The sequence below is a fragment of the Hyperolius riggenbachi genome, chromosome 1 (assembly GCF_040937935.1).
Source record: "Hyperolius riggenbachi isolate aHypRig1 chromosome 1, aHypRig1.pri, whole genome shotgun sequence".
NCBI classification, from domain to species: Eukaryota; Metazoa; Chordata; class Amphibia; order Anura; family Hyperoliidae; genus Hyperolius; species Hyperolius riggenbachi.
In genome coordinates, this window is record NC_090646.1 from 89,700,915 (window position 1) to 89,723,108 (window position 22,194).

General features: G+C 41.0%; 1 protein-coding gene across 7 annotated transcripts in view; it reads right to left on the minus strand.

The window, feature by feature from the left end:
• Window positions 1-22,194, minus strand: part of SH3BP2 (SH3 domain binding protein 2) — a 156,038-nt gene that overhangs the window by 56,696 nt on the left and 77,148 nt on the right. The window contains exons 1-2 of one of the 7 annotated variants that reach the window (XM_068276570.1): window positions 4,804-4,911; window positions 4,620-4,709 (exon numbers count right to left, since the gene is read on the minus strand). The exons of 3 other annotated variants lie outside the window; for them this stretch is intronic. Coding sequence is in view for 1 of the 4 variants with exons in the window: in XM_068276535.1 (XP_068132636.1) it covers window positions 19,627-19,700 (74 nt within the window). In the remaining 3 variants the exon portion in view is untranslated. Of the gene's footprint in view, window positions 1-4,619; window positions 4,710-4,803; window positions 4,912-15,002; window positions 15,152-19,626; window positions 19,783-22,194 lie in introns of those variants that run through there. 3 more of the 7 variants (XM_068276535.1, XM_068276579.1, XM_068276589.1) reach the window with 3 other exon arrangements.

A 22,194-nucleotide genomic window follows, 5' to 3' on the forward strand; every position in this document is an offset into this window, starting at 1 on the left:
CTCATAATTTACCTCATGAGGTAAAACATGACTAAAACCTACCAGAATTGCTAAATGTCATTACCTCATGAGGTAAATTACCTCACACGAGGTAATTTGTTTGATAACCCTACCAGAATTGAGGCCATTGTAGGGTTATAAAACATATTACTTCATATGAGATAATTTACCTCATGAGGTAATGACATTTAGCAATTCTGGTAGGTTTTAGTCATGTTTTACCTCATGAGGTAAATGATGAGGTAATTTACCAAAAATAGCTATTCTCTAGGAAATTGGGGGGCATGTTAGCACATAATTTACCAATCAGTTTAAGACCTGCCTGTACCTGGAGGTAAAGTCAGTTTGTATGCATTTTGCAGTTTTTAGTGGAGTTCCTATTGCTGTTTTCATGTTGTTCCCATTCAGGCTGTGTAATAGAAAAGAATAGTAGAAATAAAACTCCAAATATTTACTGGATTTTTTTTTTAGAAGGGATGCCTATAAATATACTTTTCAAAGGTTGTAACATAATCAAATACACCTTCCCCCCTCAAAAAAAAAAAACATCTTCCAAAGACTATCCTAACTTATGGAAGACAAGTAGTAAAGACTACTATGATTTACTTACTGCATGCTTACCGCTGAAATACCTCATGTTTTACCTCACTTTATGCATTTACCGCATGTTTTACCTCATGTTTGGAAATGGAGAAAAATCTTTCAGAATTGCTTATAAAAGAGGTAAATACCTTATGAGTTATTTTACCCACCAAAAAATATTTACCTCAAATAGCTACCAGGATTGAGGCCATTTTAGGTTTTAAAAAGTTATGTAGCATTCATAGAAATAATCTGTAAAAACTAAACATGTAGCTTACAGTCTCTGTAAACACCAATATACTGTAATGTGCTACTGTTGCTGAAACACTGTCCTTTGCTGCTCTGTACAGGTTAATACAGGTTTTGCTGTGCACACAAACCTAAGAATGAGGATTGTCAAATTACCCACAAATGGCCACAGTTCTGGGAGCTACTGTATGTGAGGTAAATATTCTTTTGTAGGTAAAATACCTTATGAGGTATTTTCTGCTTTTTTTTTTTTAGCAATTCTGAGGCAGGGAACACACTTGTCTTTCAGTTTTCCGCGTGCGTTTTTCTGCATACTTTTTCTGCACACCAAGTGTGTTTCTGTGCAGGAAAACGCGCACGTTTTTTCACAGCAGCTGATGTAATTGATAGAGAAAACTGACAAAATGTGCAGAGTCATGATGCAGAATGTCAGTTTTTTTTCTGCGCGCGAACAACATCTTAAGTGTGTACTAGCTCACTGATTAACATGAGTTCTCTTTTTCTGTGCAGAAAACGCGCACGAAAACAGTCAAGTGTGTTCCCTGCCTGAAAGATTTTTCTCTATTTCCGAACATGAGGTAAAACATGAGGTAAATGCATAAAGTGATGTAAAACATGAGTTATTTTAGCGGTAAGCATGCAGTAAATAAGTAATAGTAGTCTTTAACCGGTTCAGCGCCGCAGTGCCGAAAATCTCATGCATCCGAGCAACGTTCACCTCCCATTCATTCGCCTATAACTTTATTGCTACTTATCACAATGAATTGATCTATAGCTTTTTTTTTCCGCCACCAATTAGGCTTTCTGTGGGTGATACATTTTGCTAAGAGCCACTTTACTGTAAATGCATTTTAACAGGAAGAATAAGAAAAAAACGGAAAAAATTCATTATTTCTCAGTTTTTGGCCATTATAGTTTGAAATTAATATACGCTACCGTAATTAAAACGCATGTATTTTATTTGCCCATCTGTCCCGGTTATTACACCATTTAAACGATGTCCCTATCACAATTTATGGTGCCGATATTTCATTTAGAAATAAAGGTGCATTTTTTCAATTTGCGTCCATCGCTATTTATAAGCTTATAACTTTAAATAATATAATAACATATTCTCTTGACATGCATATTTAAAAAGTTCAGACCCCTGGGTAACTATTTACCGTATTTTTCGGAATATAAGACGCTCCGGCATATAAAACGCACCTAGATTTAGAGGGCAAAAATCAGGAAAAAAAAATAAACTAAACCTAGGTGCGTCTATGGTGCAGGGGCTTCTTATGGACCTCTAACTCCCCAAAAACTGTCTTTATCTAAGCTACACTGCCCATCTATACTAACACCTGCTACACTACACTTCGCTTACCCCTGCTGCCCCCATCAACTACACATTACTTCACTAACCCCTACTACAACAACTACACTACACTACAGTATACTACACTTCCCTCACTAACACCTGCAGCCAAATTAAACTACACTACACTTCACTAAGTAACCCCTCCAGCCAACCCAAACTACACTACACTACACCCCTGCTGCATCTCACCTGATCCTGTCGCCGCGATCCTCCCCTCCTCCATCTGCCTGTCATCACCCGAGAGTCGCAGCAGCCGTCATCTGAGGGTCCCATTAGGTTTCATCAGCGGGTCCAGCAATCCCATTCAGTATCCCCGCTCTTTAAGTGTCCAAGTCGCCGGCTTCTCTTCACTGCAGCCATGCTTGTATGCAGGCTCGCGGTGATCACGCGGTGATTACGCGCTGCCGGGGCCGCCTTCCTCCATAGTTACGGCGTCCTCTTCTTAGTTACAGTGCCCCCTTCTGCGTGACGAGCGGCGCACATGCGCCTGACGTCATGCGTGACCCCGGCGCACATGCGCCGCTCGTCACACAGAAGGGGTCACTGTATCTAAGAAGAGGACGCCGTAACTATGGAGGAAGGCGGCCCCAGCATCGCGTAATCACCGGGTGATCACCGCGAGCCTGCATACAAGCATGGCTGCAGTGAACAGGAGCCGGCGACTTGGACACTTAAAGAGCAGGGATACTGGATGGGATTGCTGGACCCTCTGATGACTGCTGCTGCGACATTGGATGACGGCGGACAGACGAAGGAGGCGAGGATCGCGGCGGCAGGATCCGGTAAGTATGTTATGGGGCAAAAATACCGTACCTTTGGAATATAAGACGCACCCACTTTTTACCCCCAGTTTTGGGGAAGAAAAAGTGCGTCTTATATTCCGAAAAATACGGTATGTTTTTTTTTTTTTTTTTTTTAATTGTTTTTTTTTTTTTTTTATAAAAATAGTGTATGTGGGTAATTTTTGGTGTGGGAGGGAAACTGCTAATTTTAAATGTAAAATAATGTTTTTTTTTAATCAAAAATGTAAGTGGGTGCAGTTTACTATTTGGCCACAAGATGGCCACAGTGAAAAAAGTCCTAGATGCGAACCAGCTCGCATCTAGGAACTAAAATGCTGAGGAGTTGTTTCCTGGGGGCAGAAATACCGCGCTCTCTGGAGAGAAAGCGTCGGTATTTCTGCGGGGAAGTTAGATCGGTGAATGGGAATTATATTCCCATTCACTGATCGGGGGGCTAGCGGCGGGCAGCGGGAGCGCGCGCGGGGGCGCGCCCGATAGCGCGCACGAGCCGGCGGCAGCACCAGTGCCTATCTGGACGAGGAAACTCGTCCAGATAGGCCGAACTGGTTAATGGTCTTCCATAAGTTAGGATAGTCTTTGGAAGATTTTTTTTTTTTTGAGGGGGGAAGGTGTATTTGATTATGCAGCAACTTATGAAAAGTGTATTTATAGGCATCACTTATAAAAACAAATCCAGTAAATATTTGGAGTTTTATTTCTACTATTCTTTTCTATTACTCAGCCTGAATAGGAACAACACTAAAAACAGCAATAGGAACTCCAACAGCAATAGGAACTCCACTAAAAATGCATACACATTGACATTACCTCCAGGTGTAGGTAAACTGTGCTAACATGCCCCCTTATTTCCATGAGAATAGGTATTTTTCGGTAAAATTAATGCAAATTACCTCATAATTTACCTCATAAGGTAAAACGTGACTAAAATCTACCAGAATTCCTAAATGTCATTACCTCATGAGGTAAATTACCTCACATGAGGTAATTTGTTTGATAACCCTACCAGAATTGAGGCCATTCATTGTAGAACATCTCACATTCATCTTGCTTTTCTTTCCTAGAAAAGTAAACTAGGCAGTCATTTCCCTGCTTTCTCTGCTGTACATGAACTGCTCTCAGCCTTGCAGGGAGCCAAGCATACATTGTTAACCAAGTTTCATTGATATCTTTTGTGTGAAAGGTTTATTTGTAATTTAAATGTTTGCTTTAAACATAAGAAATAGTGTAAGCCATCAGTTTATACTGTTAAAACAAAAAGTTAAATAAAGCTGACCAAAACCTGATAATTTCTACCCTGAACCCAGATGCAAATGAATCTTGAGATGGGAAAGTCAGCAGCAGAACAATGACATCATTGTCACTTCAATTCCCGACCGAATGTGAGCAGCTTAATTTATGATAGTTCATTTAAAAGAAATGCCATTGTTGTGCAACGCTGTGGCTTCTGCCTTCTACCTAACCAATACAGCTGCAATGCTCGGTATATAGTGCATCCTTTATTACCACATAGAATGACACTGGCACATGCAGAGTGATATTCATTTCATTAAAGAGGAACTGTAACCAAGAATTGTATTTCCTCCCAATCAGTATCTGATACCCCCTTTCACATGAGAAATATTTACCTTTTCTCAAATAGATCATCAGGAGGGACTGTGTGGCTGGTATTGTGGTGAAACCTATCCCACAGCGTGATATCAGTACCTGACAGTTTGCTGTATGTGAACATAGTAGTAAAAATGTTTATGTACCGTGTTAGCCAAACAATATATGTAGGTAGAAAGAAACAAAGTCTTGTAAAAGTAATACCTTTTAATGGCTAACTGATAAAGTTAAATAATGCAATCTTTCTGGGATCTAGTACCCTTCTTCAGGCATATTTCCAGATGTTAGCTGTAGTAAAACAATGATGCAGGGAAATAGCAAACACGTAGATGGCAGTTGTGCTGGTTGCTGTTTAGCAGTTAGATGTCAGGTGATCAGCAGGCTGGAGCCAGTGAGCTTATGCAAGCAAACATGAAATATAGCAGGTTTCTGAAGATAGTGAAGCCAAGTCAATCATGTTACATAAGGAGTCATGAAAGAAAGATTTCTGAGTACAAATTTATGAAAATGTTCAAGACATTAACAGAAGGTTTAAATTGTGGAATGGGATTCATGACTCCTTATGTAACATGATTGACTTGGCTTCACTATCTTCAGAAACCTGCTATATTTCATGTTTGCTTGCATAAGCTCACTGGCTCCAGCCTGCTGATCACCTGACATCTAACTGCTAAATAGCAACCAGCACAACTGCCATCTTCATGTTTGCTATTCCCTGCATCAGTGTTTTACTACAGCTAACATCTGGAAATATGCCTGAAGAAGGGGACTAGATCCCAAAAAGCTTGCATTATTTAACTTTATTAGTTAGCCATTAAAATGTATTACTTTTACATGACTTTGTTTTTTTCTACCTACTGTATGTGAACAGTGTTGCATTGTGGGAAATAACAGGTGTTTCCAGCTGCCAAGCAAACAGTATCTCCCTCGGTGCGTATGTATATCTATTAAAAAAAAACTTTTAGCCTGTTTTTTATATCTGCCAGTAGTAAAGATGATTACATGCAGGCTGATTGTGGATCAAAAAACATGAACAAATTACATGGCAAATAGCAATCATTTCTTGTTCTCTCTTTTATTTTTTAACTTCTCACTTTGCTATGTATTGATTTATTTTTTTCCCCTTTTTTGCTAAAGTTCCTCTTTAAATGCAAGATAAGAAACACTGACTGCGGGATTGGTGTACAAGCACCCTTTAGAGGCTCTTTTCTCATCACTAACTATGTAATGTCCATGCTTACATTTAGATTGGCTTCACTGCAGAAGAAACCTGGCAAGGCAGGTATGAGAGAAGATTTCCCCAGGCATATTCTTGCTTTGGCCAAGAAAGGCTGGCGCTGACAGTGACATGGGACTTTTCCTTGCGATGTATATACTTAACAATGAACACTGCATGGCTACTCTCCACAGTGCTGCAGTGCTTGTGCTCCCATGGGGGTAAACTGGGCAACTGCCCAGGACCACTAAGGTGAGAGGGATATGGAGGCTGCCATATTGATGTTAAGCAATACCAGTTGTCTGGCAAGGACGTCTTTCTGGCATCAGCAGTGTCTGAATCACACACCTGAAACAAGAATGCAGCTAATCCAGTCAGACTTGAGTCTATACAGCTAAAAGTGCTAGAGACACATGAACAAGAGGACAGCAGTTTTAAAAAGGAAATCAATATGGCAGCCTCCATATCACTCTCACATCAGGCTCCCTTTAAAGGACACCCAAGGTGAAAATAAACTGATGAGATAAACAATTTAATCTATTCTCCTTCTCTTAGAAATTACTTTTTTTTTTTTTTCTTAGATATCCCAGTTTTATTTTATACTTGAATCTACTTTACTTGTTTTTACTGTTACATTGTCTCTGTTCAATTAAAGTATGCCAGAGCTAAAATCTATGAACTATTGACTAGGGATGTCGGCGAACGGTTTCCGAACCATTCGCCGGCAAACCCCTCACCCTGTACTACTTCCGGGTCACTATGACCCGTAGTAGTACGGCGCCCTGGGCTGGCGGTGCGCGTCCTTGTTGCCAGGCACTTTCTGTGCATGTGCATGACGTGACATCACGCTCATGCACAGAGAGTGCCCGGCAACAGGTGCGCGATCAAAGACGCGCACGGCCGGCCCAGCGTAGCCGTACTACTACGGGTCATAGTGAACTGGAAGTAGTATAGGCATATAGAGATTCGGTGGCAAACTGTTCGCTACCATCTCTACTATTGACCCTTTTTATATCTTTCTTGCTCTCAGAAGCTATTTTCTTCTAGGAAAGTGTTTTATGGTTGTAATTCCTAATCACTAAGAGTTACACTGTAGTCCGACCCAGTCTCGACCCAGACAGAAACTGTCACTTAGATACCTGATGTTTAAGCCACCGCCCGCAACACAAAACATAGGCTGGAAGTATGCACGGATGTACCTAGAGTCACTGGGGTACATTTATCAAGATTGTAAAAAAGAGAGAAATCGAGAGCCCAATATGGTGTAGTATGTCAGAGATACGAAGGGAAATGAATAGGTGAGATGGTTATACTCACAAACATGGGTTACCGCTCAGGCAACCACTGTATAGGCAGGTGAGGAGATTAGACCTGTCCTCACTCAGGATTAAGAAGTCGCTCTCTGTAGATCAGAAAAAATGGGGTAGGGTCACCCCTCCACCTGGGGTGGACTCAAGTATACTGGTAGGTGATCAGAGGCGCCAGCAGAATAAAATTAATATAAAATTGTTAAGAATTGCCGGGAGGGAAAGTGGTGGACTTCCCCTCAATAATTAGACACCAAGGTCTGTCATCGAATCAAACGAATACATTTATTCAATAGTACCCCAAAATCTGCAACGCGTTTCGTGGGAGCAGACCCACTTCTTCAGGCAATAAAACGGGGACAACAAACACAGCAATCAATGTGCAGTGAATTTAGCACCTCTTTAGCACATTGATTGCTGTGTTTGTTGTCCCCGTTTTTATTGCCTGAAGAAGTGGGTCTGCTCCCACGAAACGCGTTGCAGATTTTGGGGTACTATTGAATAAATGTATTCGTTTGATTCGATGACAGACCTTGGTGTCTAATTATTGAGGGGAAGTCCACCACTTTCCCTCCCGGGAATTCTTAACAATTTTATATTAATTTTATTCTGCTGGCGCCTCTGATCACCTACCAGTATATTTATCAAGATTGTCTGAGACAAAATATTGGTAGGTTTTTAGAAATCCATGCAGAACTGTCTCAGACATCCTAAGACATCACTAAAGAGTGCAGATTCCTTCTTAAACTGTTGTAAAAGGTTTCTCAGACAGCGCAGTGTGTGAGGGCAATTGCTGTTGCCGAGGTAACCAACACATCTACTGTATTGATAGCAGCAGGCTCTGAGGAGGAATTCAGCAGGGGGGAGGACCACCTCACAAATCATGTCTAGCCTGCACTCTGCAATCATGTCTAGCCTGCAGTTCTACATCTGTAGAACTGCTATCAAGCACTTCTTAATCTGCGTCAGTTTAGGGATGGATTTGCATTTTTCTTAACTGTAGTGCAGCTCTAGAAATTTATGCTAAACTGCCACTATTACCTAGGATTTAAGAAGGTTCTTATTATCACGCAGAACTGTTCTCCCTGCTGGTTAGAACAGATTAAGAAGAAAAAACTGTCGGTAATGCATTGATAAATCTCCCCCACTATACTTCTGAGAATTGGGGGTTTACTGGTTGGAAATAAGAGGAAATATGACTTGGGAGAATCTCAAATCTGATGTTTTTGGCAAGAACAGATGCCTCATTTTGAGATTTATCTCTGATTCCAGATTTAGCCAAGGCCAGTGGGTAATCTTGTAACAGTAAAAACCCAGCACTGTTGTAACCTTTCCCTACAGTATCCTGCGCAAGAACAAATGTTTTGGGTGAAGATCCAAAACGTATCACCCCTTCCCCGCCTTATTACAGGTGTTTTGCTTTAACCACTTAAGCCCGAAGGGTTGTATATTTTTTGCATCTAAGCAACTTTTACCTCCAATTCATTTGCCAATAACTTTATCACTACTCATCACAATGAATTGATCTATATCTTGTTTTTTCCGCCAACAATTAGGCTTTCTTTGGGTGATACATTTTGCTGAGAATTAATTTATTCTAAATCAATTTTAACAGGAATATTAAGAAAGAAATGGAAAAAAAATCATTATTTCTCAGCTTTTGGCTATTATAGTTTGAAATTAATACAGTACATGCTACCATAATTAAAACCCATGTATTTTATTTGCTAATTTGCCCCGCTTATTAAACCATTTAAATTATGTCCCTATCACAATGTATAGCGGCAATATTTTATTTGGAAATAAAGGTGCATTTTTTCAATTTGCGTCCATCACTATTTACAAGCCCATCATTTAAAAAATTATATTAATATACTCCTTTGACATGCATATTTAAAAAGTTCAGACCCTTAGGTAACTATTTATGGTTGTTTTTTTATTATTATTGTAACATATATTTTTTTTTATTAAACATTTTATTTGGGTATTTTTTGATGTGGGAGGTAAACAGCTAATTTTAAATGTAATTTTTTTTTATTTATTTAATAAAAAGTGGATGTGGGTGTAGTTTTACTATTTGGCCACAAGATGGCCACAGTCAAAAAGTCCTGGGAGCGATCGATCTCGCTCCCAGGAACAAGAGTGAAACAGGGAATTTTTTGAACTCAGAAAAATTGCAGCGTCTGATGAGACGCTGTCGGCTTTTCTGCGGGGGGCTTCGATCATTGAAAGGGATCTATAATCCCTTTCATTGATCGCTGGGCTAACGGCCGGCGGCGGGAACGCCCACGGGAGTGCGCCCAGCCCAACTGGACGAGAATGTTTGTCCAGTTGGGCCTAAGTGGTTAAAGGATACCCGAGGTGACATGTGACATGATGAGGTAGACATGTGTATGTACAGTGCCAATCATATACATAACTAGGCTATGTTGCTTTTTTTCTTTCTGTGCCTGGAAGGGTTAAACATCAGGTATCTAAGTGACAGTTTCTGTCTGGGTCGAGACTGGGTCGGACCCCCGATTCTACAAATTGCAAGCAGGTCGGTGGTGCGTTCATGCATACTTACAGCCTTAGCTTTGCAGGCAGTGGCTTAGTGCGCAGGTGCATAAACCCTGCATTCTCTAAAGAATTGCAAGCAGTTGGAGGTACATCCATGCATACTAATAGCCTTTGCTTTGTTTGCAGTGGCTTAGTGCGCAAGTGCATAAACCCCGGATTCTCCAAAGAATTTGCAAGCAGGTGGAGGTGCGTCCATGCATAGTTACAGCCTTTGTTTTACATTGTTGGCAGAGGCTTAGTGCGCAGGTGCATCAACAATCAATTCTCAAAAGAATAGCATGCGCAGGTACATCCACGCATGCGTACAGCCTTTGCTTTTTGTGCAGGATTTGGAGTCAAGGTGACATTTGCGTTGTGGGCAGTGTCTCAGTGTGTCTGGCGGCTTACTGAGTGTGGGTGGCACAGATGGGGTGGTGACTTAGTGCAGAGGTTGTGGTGTGTGCGCTCAGCTACAGGTGCGTCTGTGCATACTTACAGCCTATATGCAGTGTATTCAGTGTGATTATGCCAGTAACCAGCAGAGATGCATGGCATCAGAGTGACTAGGGGAGGGTAGTGAACAGACGGGGACAGGGAGGTCTGTGGTGGAAGAGATGAGGGTCCATAAACTGATACAGCAGGTATTTATTTTCCTTTTTTTTAATTTGGAAATCTTTATTAATTTAAAACAATGTACTGTTAAGTGCACAGAAAATCAGTGCATGAACTTGAGCTTTAATTCTCATCTGCAAATGTTTGACAACCGTACATGGAGAGCATAGTGTATCACAGCACACACAGATAGACCTTCGTCCTATCAGAATTAGTGGAGAATGAAGAGACTGCAGTCTCACACGTCCAGAGACAGCACTGTGGGATACTTCACAATTACAATGACTCAAGATTTTGCACTTCTTCCTCATTTCCTGCTGTTATAATTATTTCAATGTGTTATGTGGGCAACAGGCAAACAACAAAAGCAAGACACCTACAAGGCAAAAATACCCTGCATGTTGGGGAACAGTGGGTGTTCAGAGCAACTATAAATAGCTGGGAGAGGAACTAGACCAGGATGTTGCTGATAATAATCCTCCAACGCAAACACTACAGTGCAAGCATGCATCATTCTGCCTAAAGGTCACACCATATGAATTCCTGCCCTTTCTACTTACTATTCTATTATCACTTATTACTACTGTCCCGTCTTTCTTAGATGAAATGCTGTCACATTCACACAGTCAATGCAAACGAGGATAGAAGGTGCAGAATAGAAGAGCATTCACTACAGACCTCTGTTATCTGAAATCTGTTGTCGGGGCTATCCCATATACTAACCAAAGGTTGTAACTATGCATAGGACATGTGAGCGGTGGCCTAGAGCGGGTCGGTGCAGTTGTGGGCGGCAGCTTAGTGCAGTGGGGGCTAAGTGTAGGCGGCGGCTTAGTGCAGCCATTGTGGTGTGCACTTGTAGCTGCAGGTGCATCCATGCATACCTATGTATGCAAGGACACACCTGTGGGCAGTGGCTTAGTGTAGGTGGTGACTTAGTGTGGCAGTCATGGTGTGCACTCGCAGCACACTTGAAGTGAGAGGGATATGGAGGCTGACATATTTATTTTCTTTTTCAACAATGCTTTGCCCGGCTTTCATACTAATTATCTGCCTCTAATATTTTTCACCTTAGAGCCTAAACAAGCATGCAGATCAGGTGCTCTAAGGGCTCATTCACACTAGTAAATGCTTTGAAATGCATTAAAATGCATGTAAAAATGCATAAATTTGTCAGTGTCTTTTTGTGCACTTCATCACGTATTTCTATGGATTTCTACGCGTTTTATTTGCATTGTCAAACCACTGTGAAGTGATGTAAAGGAAACCGTCTTATTTAGCAGGGCTTACCTGCATGATCCATGCGCTGAAACACGTATCATGCATGTCTATGAGTTTTAATCACTTCCAGTGAGTTGAAATGCACTGCTCAGCAACTCACTGCTGTACTGTAAATGTTAAAATGAAAGTCTATGGACTCATGTTACCATGTTTATCACACAATAGGGTTGATTTACTAAACCATGCTAACGATAACGTGCGTAGCGGTTTTCGCGCGCAATCACGAATTGTCACGCAAAAAAATCATGCATTATAAGCGCGGCCATGCTATGAGTTAGCACGGTTTAGTGAATCAACCCCACTATGTGCAGTTGCCTCAAAACTGACTGCAACATGTGAATAAGCCCTAACTGAAGTCTGACTAGATTAGCTGCATGCTTGTTTCAGGTGTGGGATTCAGACACTACTGCAGCCAGAAAGATCTGCAGCACTGCCAACTGCAACTAGTATTGTTTAAAAGGAAACAAATATGGCAGCCTCCATGTCCCTTTCACTTCAGGTGTTCTTTCATTATTTCAATAAAGTGACTGAGAGGAATTCTGAATGGATCATTAATTGAGATTTCTAATAACCTTTATAAAAAATTAAAAAAAAAAAAAGTTTTACGAGACAAGCAGTAGCGAGAAATGTAGCCCAGCACAGGGGTGAAAGTGGAACAATGTTAGACCACAACTTTTTTGTTTCTCATACGCTACACCTATAAAGCTACATCTGCAGCTCAAAAGCAATTAGAATTGGTCTTTCCAGAGAAACAGTTGTGTTAAATAAAGAAAGCTTTATTGCAAGGCTGAGGTAGCTAAATAGGTCACCTTTGTAATGCAGTGACAAGTAGCCTGAGGCAGATAATGCTGAATTAACTCTGTTTTGCCTTAGAACTCCCATGATATGTGTAGGATTTCCCAATGATTTGTCACCCTCTCACAAATAAGCTAAATAGAGCACATCTGAGTGGAATAATACAATACAATGAACTTTATTAATTGCTCAAACTCACTAAAACAGCTTCAGTCCCTCAAATCTCATGACATGGGTTTCCCAATGATTTTCAACCCCTGCTCCTCATCCTCACAAATACCGTAAGCTACAGTGCTCCCAATAATTATTCATACCCCTGGCACATTTTGAATGAATGTTACTTTTATTCAACCAGCAAGTAATTTTTTTGATGGGGAATGACATAGGTGTCTCCCAAAAGATAATAAGACGATGTACAAGAGGTATTATTGTGGGGAAAAAACATTTCTCAGCTTTTTTTTTACAATTGAGCAAAAAGTGTCCAGTCCAAAATTATTCATACCCTTTTATTATTATTATTTAGTATTTATATAGCGCCGACATCTTACGCAGCGCTGTACAGTGTATATATTGTCTTGTCACTAACTGTCCCTCAAAGGAGCTCACAATCTAATCCCTACTATTATCATATGTCTATGTATGTATTATGTAGTATAAGTAATGTAGTCTAGGGCCAATTTATCGGTGAGCCAATTAACTTATCTGTATGTTTTTGGGATGTGGGAGGAAACCGGAGTACCCGGAGGAAACCCACACAGACACTGGAAGAACATACAAACTCCTTGCAGATGGTGCCCTGGCTGGGATTCGAACCGGGGACCCAGCGCTGCAAGGCGAGAGCGCTAACCACTACGCCACCGTGCTACTGTCACAGTCTGTGGGAAAATCCAGAGTTCTAAACCATTCCAAATAGTCTAATTACCCTGCATTACCCTTCCAAAGCATCCTAATTACGCTCATTAATTGGGAACAGCTGTTTTAATCAACTCAACAGGTGAAAAACAGCAGCTCTCTGCAGTTGGTTTGTGGACTGTCATGTCTAAGACAAAGGAGCTCAGTGAGGACCTGTGGCTGCACATTGTGGCTGCTCACAAGTAAGGAAAAGGCCATTTCTAAATGTTTTCAAGTTCCAGTGGCTACAGTGCAAAGTATTATTAAAAAAACAAGATGTTCCGCACTGTGGGAAATCTCAGAGGACATGGGTCAAGGATCAACACCAAGGCCATCCTGGTGAATCTGGGCTCTGCTGGTGACAATGTCTCTGGGCAGATATTCCAACGGACACTGTACACTGCTGGGTTCCACAGATGCAGACCAAGGAGGACGCCACTTCTCCAGATAAGGCTCACAAAATCTCTCTTGGCCTTTGCAAATGCTCATCTGGACAAAGAAGTCTTCTGGTCTTCTGTGTAATGGTCAGATGAAACAAAAATTGAATTGTTTGGTGACAAAGATGTTTCCTTCATTTGGCGTAAAAAAGGAGAAGCCTTCAACTCAAAGAACACCATCCTCACTGTCAAACATGGTGGTGGGAACCTAATGCTTTGGGGGTGTTTTTCAGCCAATGGACCATGTAACCTACCCTAGTCACAGTAAACGGCACCGTGAAAAAAGAGCAATACATGAGGATTCTCAACTACAACATCAGGCAGTCTGCAGAGAAATTTGGCCTTGGGCACCAGTGGACATTTCAGCATGACACACAGCAAAAATGGTGAAGAAATGGTTAGCAGACAACAACATTAACGTTTTGGAGTGCCCCAGTCAGAATCCTGACTTTAATCCAATCGAGAATCTGTAGAGGGAGCTAAAGACACAAAACACTGGGATCCACTGATCCCTATAGGCCCCTTAGAGGATATTGGTAATATATTACCATAAAATATAACTTTTATTTGTCAAAACTTATTAAAACGGGCTAACAACACCATCACCATCTAACATAAACGGTGGGGGAAAAAAACGATATACGTTTATATAAGTATTTGGAGTACTACTGACGATGTGTTTGGAGTACTGTTGACCATAACAGTCCACAAGTAGACAGTTTCTGGTCTATCATTCGGATATATGGGTCAGAGAACAACGATTTCTCAGTACTCAAACTATACACAATAGTGTTAGTAGGTTTAGACAGTATGCGTTCAGCACTAACGGCTTAACCCGCATACTCCAAAGTCAAATATTGATCTGCCCTATGTCGGATTATGGTCAGACAACCATTGTTAAGAGATAAATACTCTCCGACACAGAAAGTGGTTATAGTCACATGAACAAACTCAACAGATCAATAATAAAATCGTTCACCCCCACCTCCACTATTACACCTCTAAAGATCAGGGTAATGGCAAAAAGACCCTCCAACCGTATTATTAAGAAGGGTATGTATAATGTTGCACTGGAAACTTTTTTGCTCAAATGTAGTAAATAAAAGATAAGATTTTTGTTCCCCACAATAATGCCTTTTATACATCGTCTTATTATCTTTTGGGAGACACCTATGTCATTTCCCATCCAAAAATACTTGCTGGTTGAATAAAAGTAACTTTAAATCAAAATTTGCCAGGGGTATGAACAATTATGGGCAGCACTGTAAATAGAGCACATCTGAGTGGAATAATACAATACAATTAACTTTATTAATCGCTCAAACTCACTAACACAGCCTCAGTCAAGTTCATGTCTTCTGGCCCTAAGACCTTTTAATCAAGCGTGTTGACTCCCCTCTGATAGATGGTAATAGGGCATGCCACACATTTCTTCTAAATGATGTACTCCTTCCTTTCTGCATATACAAGTGTGGTTTACTTGCACAGACGGTTATGCCACTATTTAAACAGTTTCTAAATGAGTCATGTGACCCGCAGTGACATCATCAATACTAATATAGCATGGGCAGTTGTAGTGAGATAAAAAAAAAATCAGCATCTTCTAAACATGATTTACTGGCAAACTTCAAAATAAAAATTTTCCAGAAACGAGTGCAAATTGATCCATGTGGTAATCCATTTTTCATTGTTTCACCTTTCCCATAGCCCATCAGTGCTGCCTGATTTTGTGTGTACATTGAATCTGCCATTTTGCTGACATTGTGCTTGATTTACTAAGGCTGGGAATACACGGTTCATTTCTGCCGTGCGTTTCTGCTCTCGATCGTTTTTGCAGCACGATTCTGCAGTCTCTTATCTTCCGCCAGTTTTTTTCTTATCTTTTTCCATTCACTTCTATCAGAAATCGAGCAGCAAAAGAATAGAAAGGGAGATCGGACATGTCGGAAATTATCTATCGAACCATCTAATCGGCTAAAAATCGAACCGTGTATTCCCAGCATAAGACAAATAGCATGCCTTATCAAAGTTAACACGCCTTATCAGAGTAGCATAGCGAGAGCTACGAACTCGCAGGGGCTCAGGGCAGAACGAGTGGAGCTCTCGTCATTGCCAATTAGCAGGCATAAGATCGCTATGCTACTCTGATAAGGCATGTTACCTTTAATAAGGCGTGTTATCTCTGATAAGGCATGCTATTTGTCTTAGTGAATCAAGCCCACTGTCTGTACTATACACAAAAAGGGATAGTTCACAGCTTTTTTAGCATGAAGTACGTTGTGTCATTTCATGGTATAAACAGAAAGTGTTAACTATCAGACAGAAGGTTTTTACTCTTATCTATGTCCTTGTTAAAATTATCTCTTACATTACTTCCTGTTTGAAGACATTACAGAAGATGACTAGATATCTGTATCATATGTATCATGCAGTGGTGTAGTGGATAGCATTCTCGCAGCGCTGGGTCCCCGGTTCAAATCGCAGCCAGAGAATGATTTGCATGGTGTTTGTATGTTCTTCCCGTGTCTGCGTGGGTTGACTTTGGGCACTCTGTCTTTTCCCACATCCCAAAAACATTTAAGTTGATTGGCTTCCCCCTATAAATTGGCCCTAGGCTACAATGGGCATATGACTATGGGAGGGATTGGCTTGTGAGCTCCGCTTAGGGCTCTTTCACACTAGAGGCTGCGGTAGAAAAGGCTAAAACTCTGCCTTTCGCTTAACGCCAATACATAGAGTTTTCAAAGCGTTTTACAGCTCATATGAAAACGTCATTTTTTTTTCTTTAAAAATAAGTCAACAAGTCAGCTGTAAAACGCTTTGAAACAGCTGTAAAAAAGCTGTAGTTGGCGTTTTCCATTGACTATCATTGAAAAGCAAAAAGCCAACTTTGGCTGTAAACAGCTTTGAAAAAGCTCCAAGGAGCTTCAAAACGTAACGCCCAAAAAAGCCGCTTTAGGTGTGAAAGGTAAAATGAAAGTCTATGGACCTTTATTTTGCCTTGGAAAACATAAACTATGGTCTTGGCTGTAAAACGCCCAAACTAGCCTCTAGTGTGAAAGAGCCCTTAGGGACAGTTAGAGACAAGGCTATATATACAGCGCTGCAGAAGATGTTAGCAATGTATCAATACTAGATAATAATAATAGTAAATAACCATCAAGAGACTTCATACCTCTCTACTTTCCACAATACAATCAGTGTGAATGGGGCCTAACCCTGCACTGCTGTCACTTCTGTGATGCCTAAATATTCAAAATGTTGTTAAATATTAACCATTTCTTCTACTACACTGTATACTCTGATATGGTTGTTGTCTGTTTAATAGTATTTTGCAACCTTCTCTGTATCATTCAAGGTTAGAACATCCATTTGCTGAAACAAATGTTCTTATCTTTGTATTCCGCTACGAACTTGTCCTGAACTAGGATGTGTAAATAGATGTAAAATAAAAAAAATGTTATATATACTGATTAATGTCTACACAGAATGGTGGCGTAATGGTTAGCACTCTCACCTTGCAGCGCTAGGCCCCCAGTTCAAATCCCATCTTCACTGAGTTTGTATGTTCTCCCTGTGTTTGCATGGGTTTTCTCCAGCCACTCCTGTTCCCTCCCACATCCCAAAAATACACAAATAAGTTAATTGGCTTCCCCCAAATTGGCCCTAATCTAGAATACATACACTATACAATACATACATAGACATATGACTATGGTAGGGATTAGATTGTGAGCCCCTCTGAGGGACGGTTAAGGGACAAGACAATATATACTCTGTACAGCGCTGCAGAAGATGTTGATGCTATATAAATACTTACTGTAATAATAATAATGAAAGCAGGAGAGTGTAGCATCAGGAAGGGGACAAAGATACTATAGGGCCTTCAGTAAGGTAACAATGCTAACATTTGTATAGCGATTTTCTCCTGTTGGATTTAAACTTGAGAGCTGCAGACAAGGGGCCGCTCAATAGGCCACCCTGAAGTGTTAGGGAGTCTTGCCCAATGACTCCTTATTGAAAAGGTACTGGCTCCCACCAGGATGTAGAACCTGATCTCCTATGTCAGAGGTGAAGCCCTTATCCAGTATGCTGTTCAGCCACTTGGTGACCTTATTATTTTTTTTATTTTTATTCTGCTCTTGATTCTCAGTGGAATCACTAAAGGGACCACATAGCAAAATGAAGATGAGGCCCCTGTGTCTAGGCACCCCACCCTCCCTGATGGGTGACTGGGCATGGCAGTGTACAGTCACCCCTTCTGAAGAAAGCAGTAACAAGAAGAGGTGATGAACAAACTGCTTCCCATTCCCAGCTTTCCAGATCCTAAAGCATCCGCTAGACTGCTGTGACTGTTACTCATCCCCTATCGGTATTCCTGGTGTATACATGACTTGCCTTGTGGCCATCAGTTTAGAGTGTGCTTGTGAACTCACAGGATATGTAAAGCAAATTAACCACCATCTTTGCATAGGGTATGCATATCGGGATCTATGCACAGCATACTGTATGTAAAATACGTGATAACTCTGTCTCTCCATTAACCCGCCTTCTTCATTCCACTTATGCCCTCACTGTGATCATCACCACAACCACTGGCATCACCTTAGCAATGTTACCATCATCAATGTACCCAGTCCCGTATCACACCCATTAAACAGCTAAAAATTCGCATTGACTTCTATCTAATTCCTCTACAAAGGGATCCAGATGACTGCAGTGGAAAAACAGACCCTGTTCTATCTCACATCTGCTTTCTGGTTCTTCTAGGCCTTTCTACAGAACATCTGCCCCTACTGTTATATATCTATACAGAATATCAAATCATTTTCTAAACATCAACAAGAAGTTTTGAATCAGGATGATCCCACTTATTGGCTAACTTAAAAGAAAAAGAATATGCCTTCAGACTATTCCTGTATGCTGACAAGATGCTAGAACAGACAGCTTATATACATTTGAACATCAGTAGGAGGTATAGAGGCTTTTTTTTGCAAATAATAATTAGTTTCATTCAGATGCCTTAAATTACAACAGGACAGCAGAAGAATTAGCAAGGACTTTGCTAATTTATGATAAATAGATAAGACCCTTTGATTACTTAAATCAAACCTGCAGCAGTTGCTATCTATACAAAAGAGCTTCTCTGAGCTATACAGTCCTGTTTTCTGAAACACTTAAACAGTCAAGAAACAGCTTGAGATAAGGTTTTACTGCAGGAAAGTTCAAAGGGTCATTATTTCTGCTATGTTTTATAGCTTAAAAACAGAGTGTGAACATGCAACTGAATGATACAATGTTATAAAAAAAAAGCTATATAACTGAAAATAAAAATATGAGACTCTCTCTTCTTTGCTACTTATGTTATATTCATTATCCGTACTACATATGCAATTCATTATATCATAAGGATTTCTTTTGCATCAGGTTTGCTTTAAAGTGTACCTGTAGGAAAAAAAGTGCCCCTATAAGATCCTCCAGAGACTTCCCTCGCCCTTGTTCATTGGCCTGTTCCAGCGCTGAGACCTCCGAATAACCGCTTGTTAACAGGTGGCACATGGACAGTAGCATGGACCCGCTGGGGTTCTGTTAAAAAAAAACCTCTGGGCCCGTGCTACTGTACAGGTGCAGTGCGGCCATGCTTTAGAAGTCTCAACGCTGGTTCGGCCTGGCTGAGGAGGACGGGGGAACCTCTGCAGGTTCCAGAGGCATCCCCCTCTCAAGGTAAGTATCCTCAAAAACCTGTAGCAAACCTCACAGGTTTGCTTTAAACATCACATACCTCAGACTAGCAACAAAGACACCTATTGAAAACTACTAAAGCTGCTTGGACAAGTCAGCAAATGCAAACCAATCACATAGGCTATCAAGGACACCAAAGCAGTCCCAAACACCATCACAGACAAAATGCTATGCGTCCCACAACACATCACAAAACCTGTTTCCCACAAACCTGCTATCCACCCAGCACATCCTTCGTTCAACAGATACAGCTAGTGACTTGGACCTTTTAATAGATACCGCCATCAGGAAAGGACCATGGTTCCGAAGACCAAACTCATACTGAATAGTGAAGGCACACAGCAGAAGTGACAGAGCAGCAGTGCCCGCCTCTCTCAGATGAATAGCTTGCTCTGGTCAAGTGAGACATGCCCATAGCTTATTTCCTCTGGTGATACTAGCTTCCTCCTTCCTGGGGTCTGACACCACAACTGCACTACATGGCTTTTTTTACAAGCTTCCTGTTCTCACAGCCCATATCACTACAGTGGCTACACACTCATGGTAATCTACACGTTTATACACTGTACATATCAAAGGGAATTTCCATGTGAGGATCTTGTTTGTGAGGCCGCCCAGCTGAGCTTCCTCTAAAAGCAGAATGTGCTGGCCATGTACACAGCACCTTCTAAGCACAGAGGCAGTTCTGCAGAAGCGGCTATCTCTTCAATCAGAGGTATCTGCAGCTTCCTCAATAGTGCAGCTGCCTCGCTGTGACCAACAAATGAACTGTAGAAGCATGTACAGTGCTGCCCGTAATTATTCATACCCCTGGCAAATTTTGACTTAAAGTTACTTTTATTCAACCAGCAAGTAATTTTTGCAGAGAGCTGCTGTTTTTCACCTGTTGAGTTGATTAAAACAGCTGTTCCCAATGAATCAGGGTAATTAGGATGCTTTGGAACAGCTTGGACTATTTGGAATGTTATAGAACTTTGGATTTTCCCCCAGACTGTGACAGTTTGTGAAGGGTATGAATAATTTTGGACTGGACACTTTTTGATCAAATGTAAATAAAGCTGAGAAATGTTTTTTTTCCCCACAATACTGCCTCTTGTACATCGTCTTATTATCTTTTGGGAGACTCCTATGTCATTTCCTGTCAAAAAATTACTCGCTGGTTGAATAAAAGTAACTTTAAGTCAAGGCGTGCCAGGGGTATGAATCATTATGGGCAGCACTGTACAGATAGATAGATAGATAGATAGATAGATAGATAGATAGAATCACACAAAAGAGGATAAACACACACACTCATTCAATCAATTGAGAAAATGAAAACATACTGTATATCATATGTTTTTACAAGGGTTTCAATCCCCGTGTTATAGTAGCATCACACTCCTCACCTATGGGTTGGAGGATCTGATTGGGGTGGGAGTTCAAGTTAATGCTGCTGAACATTTATACTGACGTTCTGCTGTCATGTGACAAGCAATCAGTGCGTAGGTTACTCTCTGGCTGAACCTCATGTGGGGGTGTGTGGTGGTGGGGGGGGGGTGTGTATGTATATATATATATATATATATATATATATATATATATATATATATATATATATAAAATTTGAGAAAAGATGCCCATGAAGAAAAAGCACCGCTTGATTTAAAGGTAATGCTACAATATGTACAATCTTTATTATATCACACTAGGCAATAATCAATCGCTCCATTATAATTCATAAAAATAAAGACAACTTAAAAAAACAATTCCCATATTGAAATGCACTGCCATGATCCTAATAACCATTAATCAATTCATGTGCCCAGAAATCTGTATAGTGTAATGATAAATCACCCAGAGTACATAAATGAACATGAACCCAGGGGTGCAATAATGTGCAAAAGGTAAATAGACCTGGATCAGCAGACCATGCTAAAGTGCCTGTGCATACATCAAACAACATAGAATAAATAAAGTGCTAGAAAAGTTACAATCAATATCAAATAAAGCAAACAATTTATATGTGGTTTTGAATCCCAATCGGGGCTTTGCACAAAAAACTCAGCGTCATAGACGCATGGTCAGCGTCAAACTCAGCGTCATAGACGCATAGTCAGCGTCAAACTCAGCGTCATAGACGCATAGTCAGCGTCAAACTCAGCGTCATAGACGCATAGTCAGCGTCAAACTCAGCGTCATAGACGCATAGTCAGCATCAAACTCAGCGTCATAGACGCATAGTCAGCGTCAAACTCAGCGTCATAGACGCATTGTCAGCGTCAAACTCAGCGTCATAGACGCATAGTCAGCGTCAAACTCAGCGGCGTAGACACATAGTCAGCGTCAAACTCAGCGTCACAGACGCATAGTCAGCGTCAAACTCCGCGTCATAGACGCATAGTCAGCGTCAAACTCCGCGTCATAGACGCATAGTCAGCGTCAAACTCAGCGTCATAGACGCATTGTCAGCGTCAAACTCAGCGTCGTAGACACATAGTCAGCGTCAAACTCAGCATCACAGACGCATAGTCAGCATCAAACTCCGCGTCATAGACGCATAGTCAGCGTCAAACTCAGCTTCATAGACGGATAGTCAGCATCAAACTCAGCGTCATAGACGCATAGTCAGCGTCAAACTCAGCGTCGTAGACGCATTGTCAGCGTCAAACTCAGCGTCATAGACGCATAGTCAGCGTCAAACTCAGCGGCGTAGACACATAGTCAGCGTCAAACTCAGCGTCACAGACGCATAGTCAGCGTCAAACTCCGCGTCATAGACGCATAGTCAGCGTCAAAC